This window comes from Drosophila busckii, chromosome 2L (assembly GCF_011750605.1).
Source record: "Drosophila busckii strain San Diego stock center, stock number 13000-0081.31 chromosome 2L, ASM1175060v1, whole genome shotgun sequence".
Taxonomy (NCBI): Eukaryota; Metazoa; Arthropoda; class Insecta; order Diptera; family Drosophilidae; genus Drosophila; species Drosophila busckii.
This window is the reverse complement of record NC_046604.1, coordinates 5,212,279-5,229,432: the sequence shown is the minus strand read 5'-3', so window position 1 is coordinate 5,229,432 and position 17,154 is coordinate 5,212,279. Positions and strand designations below refer to the sequence as shown.

General features: G+C 38.9%; 2 protein-coding genes across 2 annotated transcripts in view; one reads left to right on the top strand and one right to left on the bottom strand.

The window, feature by feature from the left end:
* Positions 1 to 819: 819 nt before the first annotated feature.
* Positions 820 to 1,755, bottom strand: LOC108608308. The gene has a single exon (XM_033293221.1). It carries the CDS (start codon positions 1,632 to 1,634, stop codon positions 882 to 884), a length of 753 nt encoding a protein of 250 aa, XP_033149112.1. The 5' UTR covers positions 1,635 to 1,755; the 3' UTR covers positions 820 to 881.
* Positions 1,756 to 9,355: 7,600 nt separating this feature from the next.
* The window catches only part of LOC117134852 (serum response factor homolog A-like), a 23,800-nt gene continuing 16,001 nt past the window's right edge, over positions 9,356 to 17,154 (top strand). The window contains exons 1-2 of the mRNA XM_033294050.1: positions 9,356 to 9,454; positions 12,650 to 13,251. Coding sequence (XP_033149941.1) covers positions 12,870 to 13,251 — 382 coding nt within the window. The 5' untranslated portion in view covers positions 9,356 to 9,454; positions 12,650 to 12,869. The remainder of the gene's footprint in view (positions 9,455 to 12,649; positions 13,252 to 17,154) is intronic.

Sequence of the window (17,154 nt, the reverse complement as noted above, 5' to 3'; positions counted from 1 at the left end):
ACATTTTCTTACTTCAAATCCGAGAACGTTTATGGCTTTTGTTCAACGTATTTTGTTTGCTTGGCAAAAATACACAAATGACTTTGTTTGCATGTGAGTGTGAGTATGTGTGTCTATACATGTTGAGTTGATGATAAAACAAGCTGTGAAAATCATGGGCTAAGTAAGCCATAATGACCACTGAGCGCCAAATGATGGTTGCCATTTCCCCTGACACAGCGTTAAGAATTGCAGCTAAAGAACGTTGCACAGATATCAAAAGCATAAGCTAGTCGCGGAGCTTATATACTGTTGTTTAAATGATATCTGTTAAATGATTAGTTTTTTAATCGCTGCTGATTAGATTAATGGTGACCTAATAATAAATTATTTTCAGCTTCGCTCGACTGCCTAAAATAATTGAAGAATATTGTACAACCAATTGAGAATTTATGTTATTCGGATTATTTTACCTTTTATTTTATTATTATTATTTATATGCAAAGTTTTTGTAGCTTACCATTATAGTTTCATATGCTTATTTGAATATTCGATGAAATTCGTGTTCACTTTGATAAATCGAAAGTGCTTTGTTCAAACTTTATACTTGTGCTCACATTTGCAAGTTCGTGGCTCTAAGCACATCCTACGCTTCAGTTAAACTTCAACCAGGTAAAACAACTATCGACATATTTACATATTGCAAAGATAAGTTTTTAATAAAAACTTTTTATAGATAAATGCGTAATAAGGTGGCGTATAAAAGTTTATATAAAAGCTGAAGCATGGCATACATTTTAAGTTAAAGTATTTTTCATACAACATTATTTTGCTTGGCCTTAACATTAGCTTAATATTTAATTAAGGAATTCATAAAAAAGAATTTGCTATATGGAACAGCATTAATGAGAATTCGGAAGCGACTGATTAAATGTTTCATTAGCTGCTTTGTTTTTGAGAAAAGAGTTTCGTAGTATAAGCTTAGTTCTGCCAAAGCAGTACCATATTTTGCCTGCCCACCTGGTCAGCGTCACCAAGGACTCCTCATCCACCAGAATAGCAGCATGTAGCATGGCGCCTTCCACTGTGCGTCGCACAACCCTCCACTGCCTGGTGGAGATTTCATTTTGAGCTTCTATATAGCCCAGTAGCGTCTCGTTGGACAAATGCAAGCTGTTGTGGAAGTAGCCACGAATGAGATGCGCCTGTGGGAACTGTTGCTCCTCCAAGAGTTCAATGTCCAGCGAGCTGTTGGCTTTGATTTGCCCAAAGTTGCTCCTTACCCAGTCCGCAGCATTGTTGTCCACGCAGATGAGCAGCATCCACAACTGGCGCGGTACACAGCCTGCAAACCGCGGCCTAAAGCCAGGCGTAATGCAGGTCAGCGTTGTTTCTAGAATTGCTGCCTTTAGTTTGGCCATTTGAAAGGCTGTCAGAGGCGCCGCTCTGGCAGTGGAGATGAAGCCAAGCTTCACACCCGACCACATGGCAGGCATATACTTGACTCTTTTTGCTTGTCTTGGTCCCGCGATTTTGTGCCTCCGTCCAGTTGCGTTTGTTAATGGTTTCAGCAGCTCTGTTTGCAGCTGCTCTAGTGCGTCTTCTTTCTTTGCAGGAGTTGTTAAGTTGCAGTTGCTGCATTTGACTTCCAGCATCAGTCATTCCAGATCTTTGGGAAACGACACTGCTGCTATCATCAGGATCGTTCAAAGAGCGCTCAGCTTCCGAATCTGAGGAGAATATTTCAACAGACGACTGTCGAGCCCAGAAGCTTGTGGACAAATTATCCATTGCTGGTAGACCCATCGATGCTACCTCAATTCCATCCGACTCTGTTGAGCTTGTTATGCTTGAAGTCATTTTGAGTGGCACTATAATAATCTAATAAATATTGCTATTAATTTATTTGCTAGTTTTATAAAGTTTGTATTAATCTCACAAGTTGTTTTGCTTTTAAGCTATGTATCTGATCACACGTGTTTTCTGGATCGCACTATTTCAGAGACTGACTCGTAAACAAAAATCTCACAATTTGAAAATGCAGACTTCACAATAAAAAAAAAACGCTCTATTTGTATACATTTATATATACCCTTACCAAAGCTCATTTGCTTTGCTTCATTGCTATTAAATTTCCAATTCTATTAGTAATCAATTAAATTATTTTGTAAAATAGCTGTTATGATGTTTATGCTAACAATTACTAATTATTATCAAATGGGTATGTTTTGCTTTTATATAGTTTATAGTAATTTCTCTGTCTACAGTTTGGTAGGGCATCAAATCGTCGGTACTATAAGAATTATGTCTGCATTTTGCTTAAGCTCTCTCGCTCTCTTTATCGCTTTGGGATACACTCAAATTGCTTATGAAGTATATTTATTCAACGAAAACTGTTCCAGCTCGTCTTTCATATGCAAGTACAGTAAACGCTTGGATATGAAAATATTATTTGAACATACTTACATTGTAATTGATTTAAATGAGTTAAATACTTTGCTGAGCTTTATGTGCACTATTAAATCTGAGTTTGAAATGTTTAAGAAACCAAAAGCAAACACAAAATATATAATTTCTTGCAGTTGCTCTGACTCTTGAGAATGTTTTATTGCCATGGCGCGTTCCATTTGCATTCCCAGGTAGTGGCCAAAATCCATTATTTGCTGAACTGAGCTTGAGTGGTCGACAATGCGCTATGATTTTTTATTGGTTTGCTCCCCTATTCTTTACGAAAAGTTTTGGCTGCTCGCCATAAAAGAAAAAAGTCAAAGTTGACACTCGATTAAAATAAATTTGTAAATAAAAGTTGAATTTAAGAATTTAATACGAAATTGCTTAACAACCAAATATATTTGTCAACTCGAATTGCATTTGGGCTAATTAATTAAAAATGTAAGCTATTGAAAATTATTCAGACATTTGGGCTTATGGTATTTACACTGTTCTTAGTGCTTTGAGTACAATCCTTTGTGTGTATTTGGGCTTTGTAAATAATATCTTGTTTTAAACGGTCGCAAGTCGCTGAATTATAATTTACTTATGCACTCTCGTGTGTGTGTGTGTGTGTGTGTGTGTGTGTGAAAAGGATGCCTGCAAGATACTCACACACACGCATGGGCGTGCATATATACAAAGGAAATTGAGCGCATATAATAAGCATTGGAAATGATATTGACTTGACGGGGCGATTAGCCCACCGCCCACCACCCACACACAGGCAAGGCAACTCAATTTACGCAACGAGAACGAAAGCCGGCAAACAATTATCCTGATAAAACGTGATTGATTATGTAAGCATGGGCAGCTCCAGGCCTCAGGCCTCCTGGCCTGGCTCTCAACAACAGTTTTTGCTCAGGAAGCAAAACTCTTCTCAGCCAGAGTTTCCCGCTTGCCACCTTGCCCCGCGCTCAGCTGAAATTTTCAATCAATGCAATAATTATATGTCCTTCTATGAGTTCAATGGAGCGTGCAAATTTTCAATCAACGAACCCAGCTCCAAGTCCAAGGCCCCCAAAAGTCGTCTCTCTCATGGTGGCATGCCAATGTTTGTGGAGCAATAAACATTTTCGTTAGCTGCCTGGCTGGCGTAGCAGTCTCTCTCTGAAATCTACTTAACCAAATTGATGACAATGCGATAAGTCAAACGGCGAGTAAAGCCGCTTAAATGCTTATAAACTGCCAGTCGAACCAACAAAAAATATGATTCCCGTTAAGTCCCATCCCTGGAGCACACACACGCTGCACCTTGAAACGAAAGTTCTCTCTTTTTACTTTTATTTTTTTGGCGCAGCTATGCGAATTATTTGCCATGCATATGGCTGGCAGATTGCCGGCTCTGTGCCCGCTCAGCTCAGCTCAGTTACGCGCTCTGGCATCGCATAAATTGTTGTCATGCCAGGCCACATTAAATTCAGCTACGGCACGTACAACAATTTGAGGCAACTACCTCACTACCAAAGCACCCCAGCCAGTAGCTGCAGCATTTGTTGACTGCTGCGCCCTTTGACCAATGCTACAGGTATCTCTGTGTGTATATCAAGGGAGCGGAGCGTAGGAGTGAGAGTGGGGGCGACAATAGATTGTCATAAATATATCAAAGTTTTGTTCGTGCCATAAATAAGCAAATGCGTGCACTTTCTTGAAATAATTGGCAATTTGCGTTCACTTTTCGCTTCTTGTTAGTTTGTGTCCAATCGAGCGCACCACCCACCACGCCGCCCCACCCTCCCACAATACATTGAATACGCCAAATATGTCTCACCTTCCTGGCTTATGCCCATGCAGCTGTTTAGCTCATTAGCTGCTAGACATATTTGTAGTTCATGTAAGCTTATGTGACTTTAATAAATAAATTGAAAGCTAAACATCAGACTCAATCTGCGCAAGCCCTCACACTCATATTAGTATAAAAACATTCTCAATTTCAGGTGCATGCAGTCCACTTGGCCATTAGTTCTTCAAATTGAGGCTGGAATTTAATTTAGTTCGATTAGAAACAAATATTTGTATTATTTTATGAATTTAATTTCATTGAAATTATTGATTTTTTAGTTTATTGCATTGTTAAACAAAAATATTACAAACGCTTTTGAAATGCATTCACTTTCACTCAAGTGCCAATCGAATAGCTAAATTCCGCATACGCACTGTTGGACGCAAGTGCATTGCACAACGAAAGTAAATGCATGAAACGTTACCTGCAGGTAAAGATTGCATTGCAAGGCTTGACTCAAGTACTAGACGCTTGCCGGAATGGAATGCTTCTGACCATTGACAGCTGCCACTTTGCTGAGCATAAGCGGAATGCATGCCACTCACTCCACGCCACGAGTTGTTGCATAGCAATAATACAAACGGTAAACACAATTCAACGCCAAGACCGGAAGCTTCAAGCTAAGAGAGCCTTGAGCTGAGCCAAGCGAAATTATATGAAAAATGCGCAAACAGCAACAACGACAACAACTAATAACAACAACAAGAAGAGTTTGAAGAAAAAGTGCTTAGCACATGAGCTGCCGCTTGTTGGCAGCTCCAGTTTGTCGCCTCGCTGGTGATGCTGCTGCTGCTGCTGCTGTTGCTGATGATGGCCGGTTGTTTGCCTCGCTGAAGCAGCAGCCACTAAACTAAACTCATAACGGATATGAGATGATGATGCTGATGATTTCCGCAAACAAATATTTCGTTTGTTGTGCTAACAAGCAGCAAACACCGACAATAAACGGCAAGAGCAGTAACATCAAGTGCTCCAGGTCCGGTTTCAGCAGCAGCAACAGCAACATCCATTCAGATCGAGGTCGCTGTTGCTGTTGCCGTTGCCGGCTGCCGCCAGGTGTAAAATGCCAGGTGTAAACTGTTAACTGTAAACTCGCTGGTTGGCTGGCTGGCTGGCTGCTTGGCTGGCATTGTTTGTATGCTTTTTTAAGCATTTAAAAGCGTGTGCACGCCACGCCAAGCCAAGCCCACTTGCGAACACACCAGCAGCCATTCACACACAGACAGACACACACACACACACACCCACACATGTGAGCCACCTCCATCGTGTTGTATGTGCTGTGGTTTTGTTTCTGGCGGCTGGAAACGAGCTCAGTGGGTTAAATGGAAACATCTCGCGCCGTTTTAGTTATGCAAATGCAAATGGGCTAGGCTCGGCCCATACGCGTCCACATCCACAACAAATGTGGCCGCAATGTAAACAAAAAATTAAGCTTTACAAAAATGCACAACAACAACTGCAACAACAATAACAATAACAAAGCAACACAAAAAAAAAAGCGACAGATTCTCATAAACAAAAGCAAGCACATAAAAGCTGCTCGCCACGCGTCCTTTTGCATATTGTGCTCCTGTTCAGTTACTGTGCTTGACACTTCCAGATTTAGTGCTTCATTTGCAGCCCACAGCTGTGGGACATGCACCAGCTTTCTACATATTGCTAAATCAAATTACCTATATAATACTTTTGGGCCACTCAATGAGCTCAAATGCATCTAGAGAGAAAGTATTTGATGAAAGTAATTGCAGTTTTATTTTAACTAACAATTTAACAATTAATTTACATTCTATTATATACAAAAATATAAAAGTATTTTCCTCTATTGTTGTTTTTCCATATAAGCTTAGATTAAAAAATGTAAGTTCCTTGGATCAGAGTAATAAAAGTCAGTTACGAGTAGAACATGAGAGAGTTAATTCAAGAAGGAGTGTATGCAGCTATTAAAAAACCTATGACATATCTCCCAAATAATCAGATAATAATCAGTTTCGTGTAAACCAAGCCTCTGTAGTTATCAAGGGTAAATTGTAAACAAAAAGTTTTTAGTCGAAATTTACCATCAAAGGCTTACTAGCTTTCTATACAAAAGGGACCACAACTGATACTACTCGCCGCATATTTGATTTACTGGCATTCTACATAAGATTAGTTAATTGCTAGTAAATTAGTATATTTGTTAATCATCTGCATTTTAAGCTTTATGATGAGCAGGCACAGAATTTAACCATTTAAGTGCTCTTAAGGCATTCGAATTTAAGTGCAGCAAGGAGTCAACTCTGTCAATCTTCATGGCAGAAGTAACTCGATGGGAAATCAGCTATTTAAATCTTAGTCACCTCAACCAACATTTCTTTTACGCCAGTGCAAATTGCCTAAATAAACTAAATTTTCTGGCTTGTTGGCCATAATTTGCCAGTAGCTTGTCAGTTTTGAAAGCAATCACATTCCTCGTCGTGCTCGCCAATCGATGGTCGCTTAAGTTGTTCGTGTTATTCAAATTGATTTGCAACGCGAAATGTTTTAGAAAGTGGAAAAAGCACGAGAGTCTGTCACTGTGTGTGCTTAACAGGATTTCTCCTGACATTTGCCACTCGCAGACATTTCTGAAATGTACTTTTCACATTTTTTTTTATTTTCTGCTTGTAGTGCAGCTGCTGTTGCACAAATAAGCTTGCCACAGCTTTGACGGCGCTTCGATGCGGCTGAGTCGCGCCACAAGCTGCAGTTCGTAGTTAGTACGTGCATTGGCAGCCCAATAGTCGAAAGTTGTCATTTATATGGAACCCGACACGCCGACGCCATCATACCCCCAATCGCTCTTTTTCAAATCCAAACTGGTTGCCATTTGCGCTTTTTGCTCTACTCTATGTGTGTGCGGGCAACTGATTTATGACACTCAAATGAACTTCGACGCTGACTGAATAAATTTCCAGCGACTTTTGTGTCGAGCTCCCGATTTGTTTTACATTTTTTGTTTGTTTTGTTTGTGCATTTGAAATGCGCGCCAAAAATTTCACTTTTTCTTTTGTTTGCGTTTGCCTTTTGCCCCATTGTTGGCCATATCTGCAAATCGAGAATCCCAATGTGCGTTATTTTATGTATTAGCTGTGACACAGCCGCTCTCTGATTTTCCTTCGCATGAAATTTATGAGTGTCTGCCAAAAAATTCCTCCAACAAATGCTCTCCACCCTTTTAATTTGATTTTGTTTTTATTAGTTTTCGTTGAGATTGTCAATTTTGACATTGACGCGAGTGTTAAAAGTTCCATTGCTGCTGCCGCTGCTGCAAACCTAACTGCAACTGTTGGTTACCGTTATGTCTGCCATTGCTGTTGCTAGTTTTTGGTTCGCTGATTCGCAGCTCTATTTATTTGCATAGTTTTTTGCACACTACATTTATGCATGTGTGTGTGTGTGTGTTCTACGCTTGGCATCCATAAAAAGCTTACTCAACGCGATGCTTGTAAAATAATTGATGTGCAAACGTTGAGAAGACTGACAGGTAGACCCACCAAGCTATGCAATCCAAGTGCACAGACAGTGTGAGATAGAGTGCGAGAAAGAGAAAGCTAGGCAGTGAAAGTATAGATAAATAAGCCTTACCTTGAGATTGTTAATGTCAATGCACACACATATACACACATCCATAAAAATGAATGTATGTAGTTATACAACTAGTTATATTTGTTTTAATGTCAGTAGATGCCTTATTGCATTATATAAACTACTTTATCGCATGATGCTATTGATTCTAGGCAATAAATAGTTACTTATAATATAATTATGCATGTCCATATATAATTTTATAAAGTTATTGCCATTAAGAAAAGTGTATTTATAAAAAATAATTAGATCAAGTCAATTGAGAATTTTAAAACTGCAGCATTTTAAATAAAACTTGTTTGCTAATTGGCTTAAATTTTAAGACTATTTTTTTAAAAATAGGTTTTGTGGAATCTGTTTATATGAACTACAAGAACTCAGAGACTAAACGAGCTAGAGCAACCAACTGACACCGACAATAGCTTCATTATTCTCTTGATATTTCGGAAATTTTCACATTTCAATTTTTCATATAAACAATAAGATTAGGCAAAACAAAGGACGTTTTAGTTCAATTTGAGGAGTAGTAAAAATACTTTTGGTTCTTTTTAACAGAAGGATATCTAAAAATGTCTACAAAATAACTCTTGGGCATTTTAGAACTTGGAAACTAAAAACTGTCCAATTGAGAGCATAGGATCATTTAAATATAGGAATTTAAATTCCTTTGCATTTTGGCAACCATTCCTAAGCTCATTTAATGAATATGTCAATGAAATTTATTAAAGTTTTTTATATTTAAGAAATCTCTGCTTTACTTAAATATTTTTAATTTAATTTAGCTTAAGAAATTAGCTTCTAAGCGGTACTGATTGTCCAGGAAATTTTTTACATTTTAGAACATTGGAACTAAAATTACCAAAGGGGAAGCCATCTGCTTCCCCAAGGGCACAAATATATTTCAAATGCAAACTGTAAGGTAGGCAATTAACTATAATTTAATACATATATCTTTAAATTTCTTATTAATGTTTATTTTCAGCCTGCCTTCATGTTAATGATAAATATGCATCGTTTATTTTTCCAATTCGCAATAAACAGGAATTATGCGCTTGGACTCTCATGAGTCACAGCCTAAATTTTCCTTAGTTTTTACTTTCTTATTCATTGAAATGTAAAGAATCCTGACATGAAAATGTTGCTTCTTTCAATAAATAATTAAATGTTAACAATTTGATACATTATTATGTATTATTAGTCAATGCAAATACAAAAAAAATACAAAAGACAACAAATGTTTTAATGTTCTTCTAGTAAAAGGATATTCACTATGCTGCAGCAGCAACAGTTTAACTGAACAGAGCTGTTAAATTCTACCCCGTTTTATATGGCACTGTTAAATAATTCGGAATAGGCTTCGTGCTGCTGTTGTTGGTTTCGTCCTTTGGGCATGGCGGCGCTTGGTGCTGAGTGTCGCTTGGTGGGCAAGTGCTTTAGTAGTGTCGCGCAGCCGACCGACCGAATGTACGTCAGTCTACTTTCGGCATTCAGGCGCTGCGGTAGTGCCTGTCATGTATCCAGCCAGGATTAAGTGATATACGGAAAGCGCGAGTGTTTCGAGTCCTAATGAGAATTAAGTTGAGGCAGGACACATACGTAAGCGTCATATGTTTATGTTTGTGAGTTTCTCTCTGTGTGTGCGTTGACCGAGTGTCCGAGTGATAACAAGCCAAACGGAAAGGTGGCGCCGTCAAGCAGCGCTCCAGCGACTGCAATAGCAACAATAGACATTTAAATATTCATGAACTTGTCGTTTGTCAATTGTATTGTGTATGCCATCAACATTTTCAATGCAACCCATCAATGTAGCATGTAGTTGCATCGGTTGCCGCAGCGCGTAAGCCCGTCAACAACAATATCAACAACAACAACAAAAACAACAACAAATATCAGCGGTAACAATTTGTGTCAATTGCCAACAGACATTCCATGAATGTGCCCCACACACGCAATTGTCAATTTTGAGAGAAGAAAATGTGACAAGGATTTTTGCATAGTTAATGCCCGAACAAGTAACCGCAATTACGCGATTCTTGACAAATTGTTGTGCGAGACAGACCTACAGACCTCTATTGCGTAGTTAAACAAATGTAAACAGTTGACAGCTGACACTGGCAACAGATTAAGCATGAAATTAAGCAGCTAATGCGCACCCATCACATCGACTCATCATTTGTCCACTCGTGCGTGGCCATAAAAGTGTCAAAATAAATAGCCAAGCTCACACTCCACTCCTCGCTCATGTGCCCCAGCTCATATACATGGATACATGTGTGTGGATCTGCAGCTGCCAATCGTGTGATTTATGTGCCATCATGCATAAGCCGCAGCACACATGCTGAGAGCAGGGTGCAGGGCAGGGTGTGCATGCATAACGAAAGTGTCCTTGTGGTCAGCTGGTAAACGGTCAACTGGCAATTCAATCTGTACACTCGGCTAGAGAGAAATTACGCGAAAATCGGTGTCTGCATTGCCTTTGCGGCAAACCAGCGTTGCAACATGATTGGTCTATAGAAATAAATTTGTGGCAAGTTTTGCTTTTAATTAAACTTAACTTATATATTCGTATTTTTTATTTGCGAATACCTCAAGAGCACATTTATTTGATTATGGAAATACACTGGTTAAATTATTAATTAAAGATTTCAAATGATGCTGAAGCCAAATTTAAAAGAAAATTTTAAATTAGTATAGAACAATTGTAGCTTGTTCGGTTGGCTGCGGGGTGAGCTCTGCATATTTGTAAAACATTTTTGCAAATAAAATACTTGCGAGTGGAATGTTAAGAAGAAGAGTACACGTTACTGTAGCTACTTTCAGTTGGCTTTCAGCCTTGAAATGAAATGTCGTCGCGAGCACAAAGGCAACAGGATTCCGTTGACGCGGCTCGGCTCACGTTTGACACTTGGTTACCTGGGCTACCTCTGAGGGCCTAGGGGCCGAGCTGGCCAAAATCAATCAAACAGCTCAATGAATGTTGTAGAGGCGGGCAGATATATTAAACGTCCTTCAAGCATACGACGTCGACGTCTTGTGTCGAACATCAACTACTTCAAAAGCAACAAATAAAAATAAAAAAAGTAAAATTAAAAGGCCAAATATAAAACTCTTATAGAATGTATGGCAAGTCCTTGAAGTCAGCAGCTTACGGATGAATTAATAATGTAATGCAGTGTTTTAACGCCACATGCTGTTGGCTGTAGCTTAAAGCTACAGCGCTTTAATTTAATTGGTTGCCTTGGCAGCAGCGCACAGAGAGAGATAGACTCACACGTGCTCACCACACACATTTTGAAGAAAGCCCACTTAATTAGCCAAAGGCAAAGTGCAGACACAAAGGCTGTTAATGAAGAGATTTTCAATATGGATTGCTCTTTGTCCAGCTGACTACTCACAAAGCCATATTAATAATTCGATGCTTTCTTCTCAATCCGATATGATAACGCAATGGACTAATCACACATTGCGTATGCTTAATATTTAAGCATTCAGCGCATTAACGTGCAAGCGGGCATAATATATGCTCTGCCTAATAATTCATAAACACGCGCCTGATAAAAGCTATGTAAACACATACTACGACACACGCAAGCACACACACACAGGCACACTCATACTCACACACACACACGCTCAAAGAAAAGAAAAGAAAATTCTAACAAACGTTCTGTGTGGCAAGCCGCTTAGCTATAAAGGACGTCATAGGTGGCGTGTCTGACAAGGCTTCTGTTCTCGCAGTCTGTCATTGTGGTTACAAGCACACACACACACACCCACACACATACGCGGAAACACATTCAAACACACACAAAGACATGCACAAGGCTAATAAAAAGTAAACGTTAAATATTTATATTAAAAAATGTTGCTGCAACTGCTATCTTTAGTGACGACAAAAAATGTTTTAATTTTACGAGCATATTTTATAAAGCTTTGTTTTTGATTTTGTTGCCCAACTGCCTGAAAGATTTATATACTTAGATAAGCTCACGTCTAAAAGTTTCTTATTTATGTGTGTTTTTATTAATTGATACATGTTTTATTACGCTAGGCAAGTCGTAGAGCATATAAAATAAAAGTTTCTATCTCGTTAAAGCATTTAAAATATCTCAGAATAATACATTTTTAAACTAGTTTATATACAGCTGCGAGTAGCTGTTCGAACTCAGACAGTGATAGATAGTTAATCATTTATCAACATTTTAAGCCTTAGAAAAAGTTGGCGGCAGGTAAAAAATCTTGTGTGAACACCGCATTGTTTGCGCTATTTTTTACTCGCAATCATGTAAAAGGCGATAAGGATTAAAGGATAAAAGCACAATACAATAAAAACAAGTCCTTGGCCAATACAAACAAAGGGCAGAGCTAAACAAACAAGTTCGGCTTAACACGAAAGTGTGGGCAAACTGAGAACTTACAAGAAAAAGTTAAGAGCAATGAAGATGGCCAATGGCTAGCGCTAGCGACTGCTATTAAATTAGTAAAGGAAATGAGCGAAAGTTACGTAATAAAAGAGAAGGAATCCACTTGAACAAAACAACAAAATTTGTAACTGAGTGAAAAAAGAGAGAGTGAGAGGAGTGAGCAGCAGGTGGGCTACAAAGTACCTGACAAATGCCGCAAAGCGACAGGGTCAGGTATGCAAAACTGCGCCACAAACAGTGAGAGGGCGAAAACAACAGCAACTGCGATATTGTTCAGCGTTCCCCTTCAAGCCACTGGGCAACAACAGCAACAACAACAACAGCAACATCAAGAGTAACAATTGCTTGATTTTTCTTTTGACTTTAGCTTTGTTCCTTAATAAACAAGAAAAACATTAACATCAAGGACAGCTATAAAGTGAAGTGTGTTAAAATGATAACTTTCAAGCTTTCAATATCAACAGTTGCTAGTGTCGACAGCAGCAATGTGAATTGCTGGCGCGGGCAGCAACTATAAATAGCAAGAAGGCAGCCAATTGCAAATAAGAAAAACTCTTCCACTGGCGGAAGCTATTAACTATCGCTGAATGCCTGCAGCAATTGCAATTGTTAAGCAACAGCAACGAGAACAGCAGCAGCAACAACAATTAGAACATAAACATAATTTCAATTTCAATTTATGTGCGCGCCCGCAATGCTGCGACGTCGACGACAGCGCAAAGGCCACACGTAACACAACGGATGCTGCTAACGTCGACGTCGCAGCAGCAGCAGAAGCAGGAGCAACAGCAACAAGGAGCCTAGAAGCAGCCACCAACGCAAGGAGCAGCAGTAAGCGCAATTCAAAGTGGCATCAACAACGAAGCGCCAGGGCGGCGTCAACTTTGCAAGCAGTTATTTTTATAACGACTGCGTTAGTTTTTAACATAATGCAGCAACAACAAGCGCTACCATGGCCAACACGTAACGGTAAGTGCGCATATTCTATACTGCATTCTATACTTAAAGTCGGCAAAGTTTACTTCTTTGCCTAGACTTCTTGAAATAGAAACTCGTTCAACTGCTAAGCTTTCTTCACAAATGTATGCGTGTATGAATGAGTGAGTGTGGTAGCCCTAGTAAATATGCTAGGATGACACTTAGTGCACAAAGTAAAAGTGTTGCTAAGCACAAAGCAATTCAAACGTAACGAAACTTTTAAATTTTGATTAGTAGCCTGATTAATTGCGCCGTCTATTAAACTAGAAATATTCGAAAGCAACAATTTGTGTTAATTTTATTTTAGAAGTTGCAGATGTTGTTAAACTGCAACAGTAAGGTAAAAGTTTGTTTTCTGTGCTGCTTGGCGCGTTATTAACTCAATTTAACTACCTATAACTTATTTTTACTATTTTTGAAGCTCTTCGCTGTAAGTAGTTGCCAGTTGAACAATAAACTTATGGCAGTGAATAAATAAAAATGTGTAAAGTGTAAATTTTGTGCTGTGCAAATTTGTTTTTGCCACTGCACTCACGTAAATAATAATTAATATATTTGTGCTGAAAATAAATGTGAAATGCATTTTCAACCCCTGCTTGTGTAATATGCATATTATTTATAGCTTTTCTCTGCTAAACAGATGCTTGTTATTTATGGTTTTATGTGCATTACCTTAAGAGTTATCTGTCTGAGATATCCATATACTGATTGAGTGGCTATGCGAGTGCTCGCGTTATCTCTTTCTTATTAGCATCTTTATTTGTATCTCTATCTGTGGCTGACAGCTTGTTTCTGCAAGTTGCACTTATGTCTGTGTCTGTGTGTGTGTGTGTGTGGCAATATTGTTATTGCCAACCGCTGGCATACTGCAGTGTTCTCAATGAGCTCTGCTCGATAGTCTTCGTGTTGGCATAATTATTACGCACACACACACACGTAAAGTACTCAATGCTCTTATGAGAATACATACTTGTCTATGTGTGTGTGTGTTGCACACAAGTGCAATTTGTGCTGCACGCGGTTTTATTCTGTGTGGCATTCTGCGGTTCGTGATTTATGGCTTGCTCATTGTCTAACTGCTGGCGCTTCGTCTTCTCTTTCTCCCGCTTTCTCGCCCTCTCTTTCTCTCTCTCTCTGTTGCTCTTTACGGGCCATGTCCATCGCCAATGCAGCTTAGTTTTGTGGCGTCTGTGTGCGGTTATACCGCAATAATCTTGTTTTATTAGTCTCCAGTGTCATTTTTCTACAGTTATTTCTCTTGGCCTCTACTAGTTCGACTCTATTTCTTTTGCCTTTTTCATTGTTTTTCTGTATAATTTTTGTTTTTGTTTTGCGGCTGCGTCTATTGGGATGCTGGGGCTTGCGGTTGCGGTTATGCCTTTCTCCACGCTTCTGCTTGGGAGTCTGTTCATCTCATAAATAATTCATTAATAATTTTCAATTGATTTATTCCCACTTTTGCAGTAGGTTTACTGCCTTTGCTCCTTTTTCGAGGATGGAATTTGTCAATGACGAAACACGTTTCCTATTTTGGGCTTATGGCTGTTCTGGCCTTGAATCGAATAACAGCGGGCGGCACGCCTTGCCAACTTTGTTTGTTTATCTCGCGCTGATGTCTGGAGCTTAAAGTTTCTGAAAGTTGTTGCTGCTGTTTTTGTTTTCGGCTAAGGCATTTGAGTTGTGGCAAGGTTGCCAACATGAAATATTGGCCAAACAGCAGCTATTTAAGCATATCCTTGTTGAGGCGTGCACTCGGATTAAAACTCTTGGCGTTATCTTGCAATTTGCCGTAAGAACCTTCATAAATATTAAGCTAATGAACGAGGAGCAAGGGAGTGACAGCATGAGCAAGAAAATGTTGCACAGCCCGAGTGCAATGCGTGTAGCAACATTTTCCAACTAATTAATAAAATTTATGTCGGTCAACTTAGTGCGGTCCACAAAGTGTGAACAAGAAAAATGGGCCAAACCCCCCCCTAAAAAAAATGAGGAAAGTAAAAGTTCAAAACTTGGTGAACGCGCCTAATTGAATGCAATAAAAGAGAGACAGCGAGGCAGCAAGCGGGCGTGGCAGGCAGCACAGGCTCTTCAAATTAATAGTTTTGCGATGTTACTCGTATATGTGTTTGTGTGTGTGTGTGAATATTTTGTAAAGTTAGCACTTGTGCAAATTTTGTTTGCTGCTGTATTTTGCAAAATCTTCAAGTTTTGATTAATTCTAATTAAAAGATGTTGCCAACCAGCCTTTTGCCTACTTCAACAGCCACTTGCACATAATTTCTAAATTGGCCACTTAAGTTTTGTGTTGGCATGTGCCTAGCCGCAGGTTACAGCCAATTAAGTTTGTGCTTAAATAACTTTAGTTGGCAATTGTAACAAAGTTTGAGTGCAAATAAAAATGATATTAGTTTCAAATGCGTGTTTCAATTTAGCACCAGTCTGCATAACATTGGGCTGATCAAGCACATCCGCAAGGATGCGTGCGCAAAGCGTTGCTCATCCTGCATGGCATACCTATATATCCTGCGGCAGCAACTAAGTTAAACGGCGACCATTAGTTTGGCCGCAGCAGGAACGACTGCTAAAAAAAAAAGAAAACAAACTCACACACACACACACGTATGCAAAGCTGTAAAATTAGGTCAATTGTGTGTGTTTGGAATTGCACTGTAAATTCTGCGTCCTGTGTGCCAGGATATTGCCATGTTTTTATTTGTTTTGCTGCTTTGCTCGCTGCTTGGCGTTGGCCCAGTGACAACCTAAAGCAAAATATACGATATGTACATACATATGGAAGGTACTATGAACATTTATGCACACAGACGGACTCGCACCCACAACCATATACGTATACTTAATAAAGAAATACTTTGCGATAAATTAAAGCGAGTCTCCCAACTGTCGACTAAAGTTTATCCGCCCAAAACTTGCGCATATAATTTACACTCGCTTCGGGCCAGCAAAAAATGAAAAAATAAAGCAAGACAGTGGTAAAAAAAAATAGAGCAAGCAGGCAGGTTTAAGTTGGCCAACCTACTAAGCAAGTCGCTGCGGCGAAAAGTTTCACTGCCAACAGCTTAAAAACTACAAAACGAAATTAAATTGCCCAGACGGCAGCAGCTAGAGAGCCCGGCAGGGAATGACCATTAAAGCCTAAGAAAATGGCCTCCAGACAAACGCACTGCGGACACAGCGGAGATTCTCAGATAGCTCTACTATTGTCTTACACTGTACAAGGATAAGCGTGAGTTATACATGTAACAAACATTTTTAAGCCTTATGCGCGTCCAATTTCAAGTTTTATTATATTTCTATAATATACAAAGAATATAAAAATGAAGTATGCATAGTTCCACTTAAAAAAATAGACTTGAATCTTTTTGTTTTGAATTCAACAAACATAAATAAATACTTTTTCCTTTGGTCATGCTTAAAGAAATTTGTTCACTTTGCTTAAAGTTAAAATAATATATATTTGTGTACTTTATTTTGTCGATTAATGAAATTAAATACCTTTTTTAAGGTATGCTATTTTTGCAGAGCATAAATTCATCTGCAATTTGTTTTTTGTTGAACAATTTATGTTTCTCAATTTACAAAATATATTTTCACTCTCTGGTTAACATTTAAAATCACAGCACGCTGCTTGTTGGCCATGAAAAATGCAGTGCACTAATAACGCGAAACTTTATTAATTAACTGTCGACTGGCAGACGAAAGACTGCTAATTTACAGTTTGGCTAATTTGGTTAATTTGCTTCTCTAGTAATTTGCAGCGTTGGTACGCGGCGAATTTGTGGCTGTTTTTCTTCAACTTTGCTGTTGTTTTTATGTTTTTGTAATTTTATTCGCTTTTCTATGTATGTATGTATATATTTCTACGCCAGCTGACGC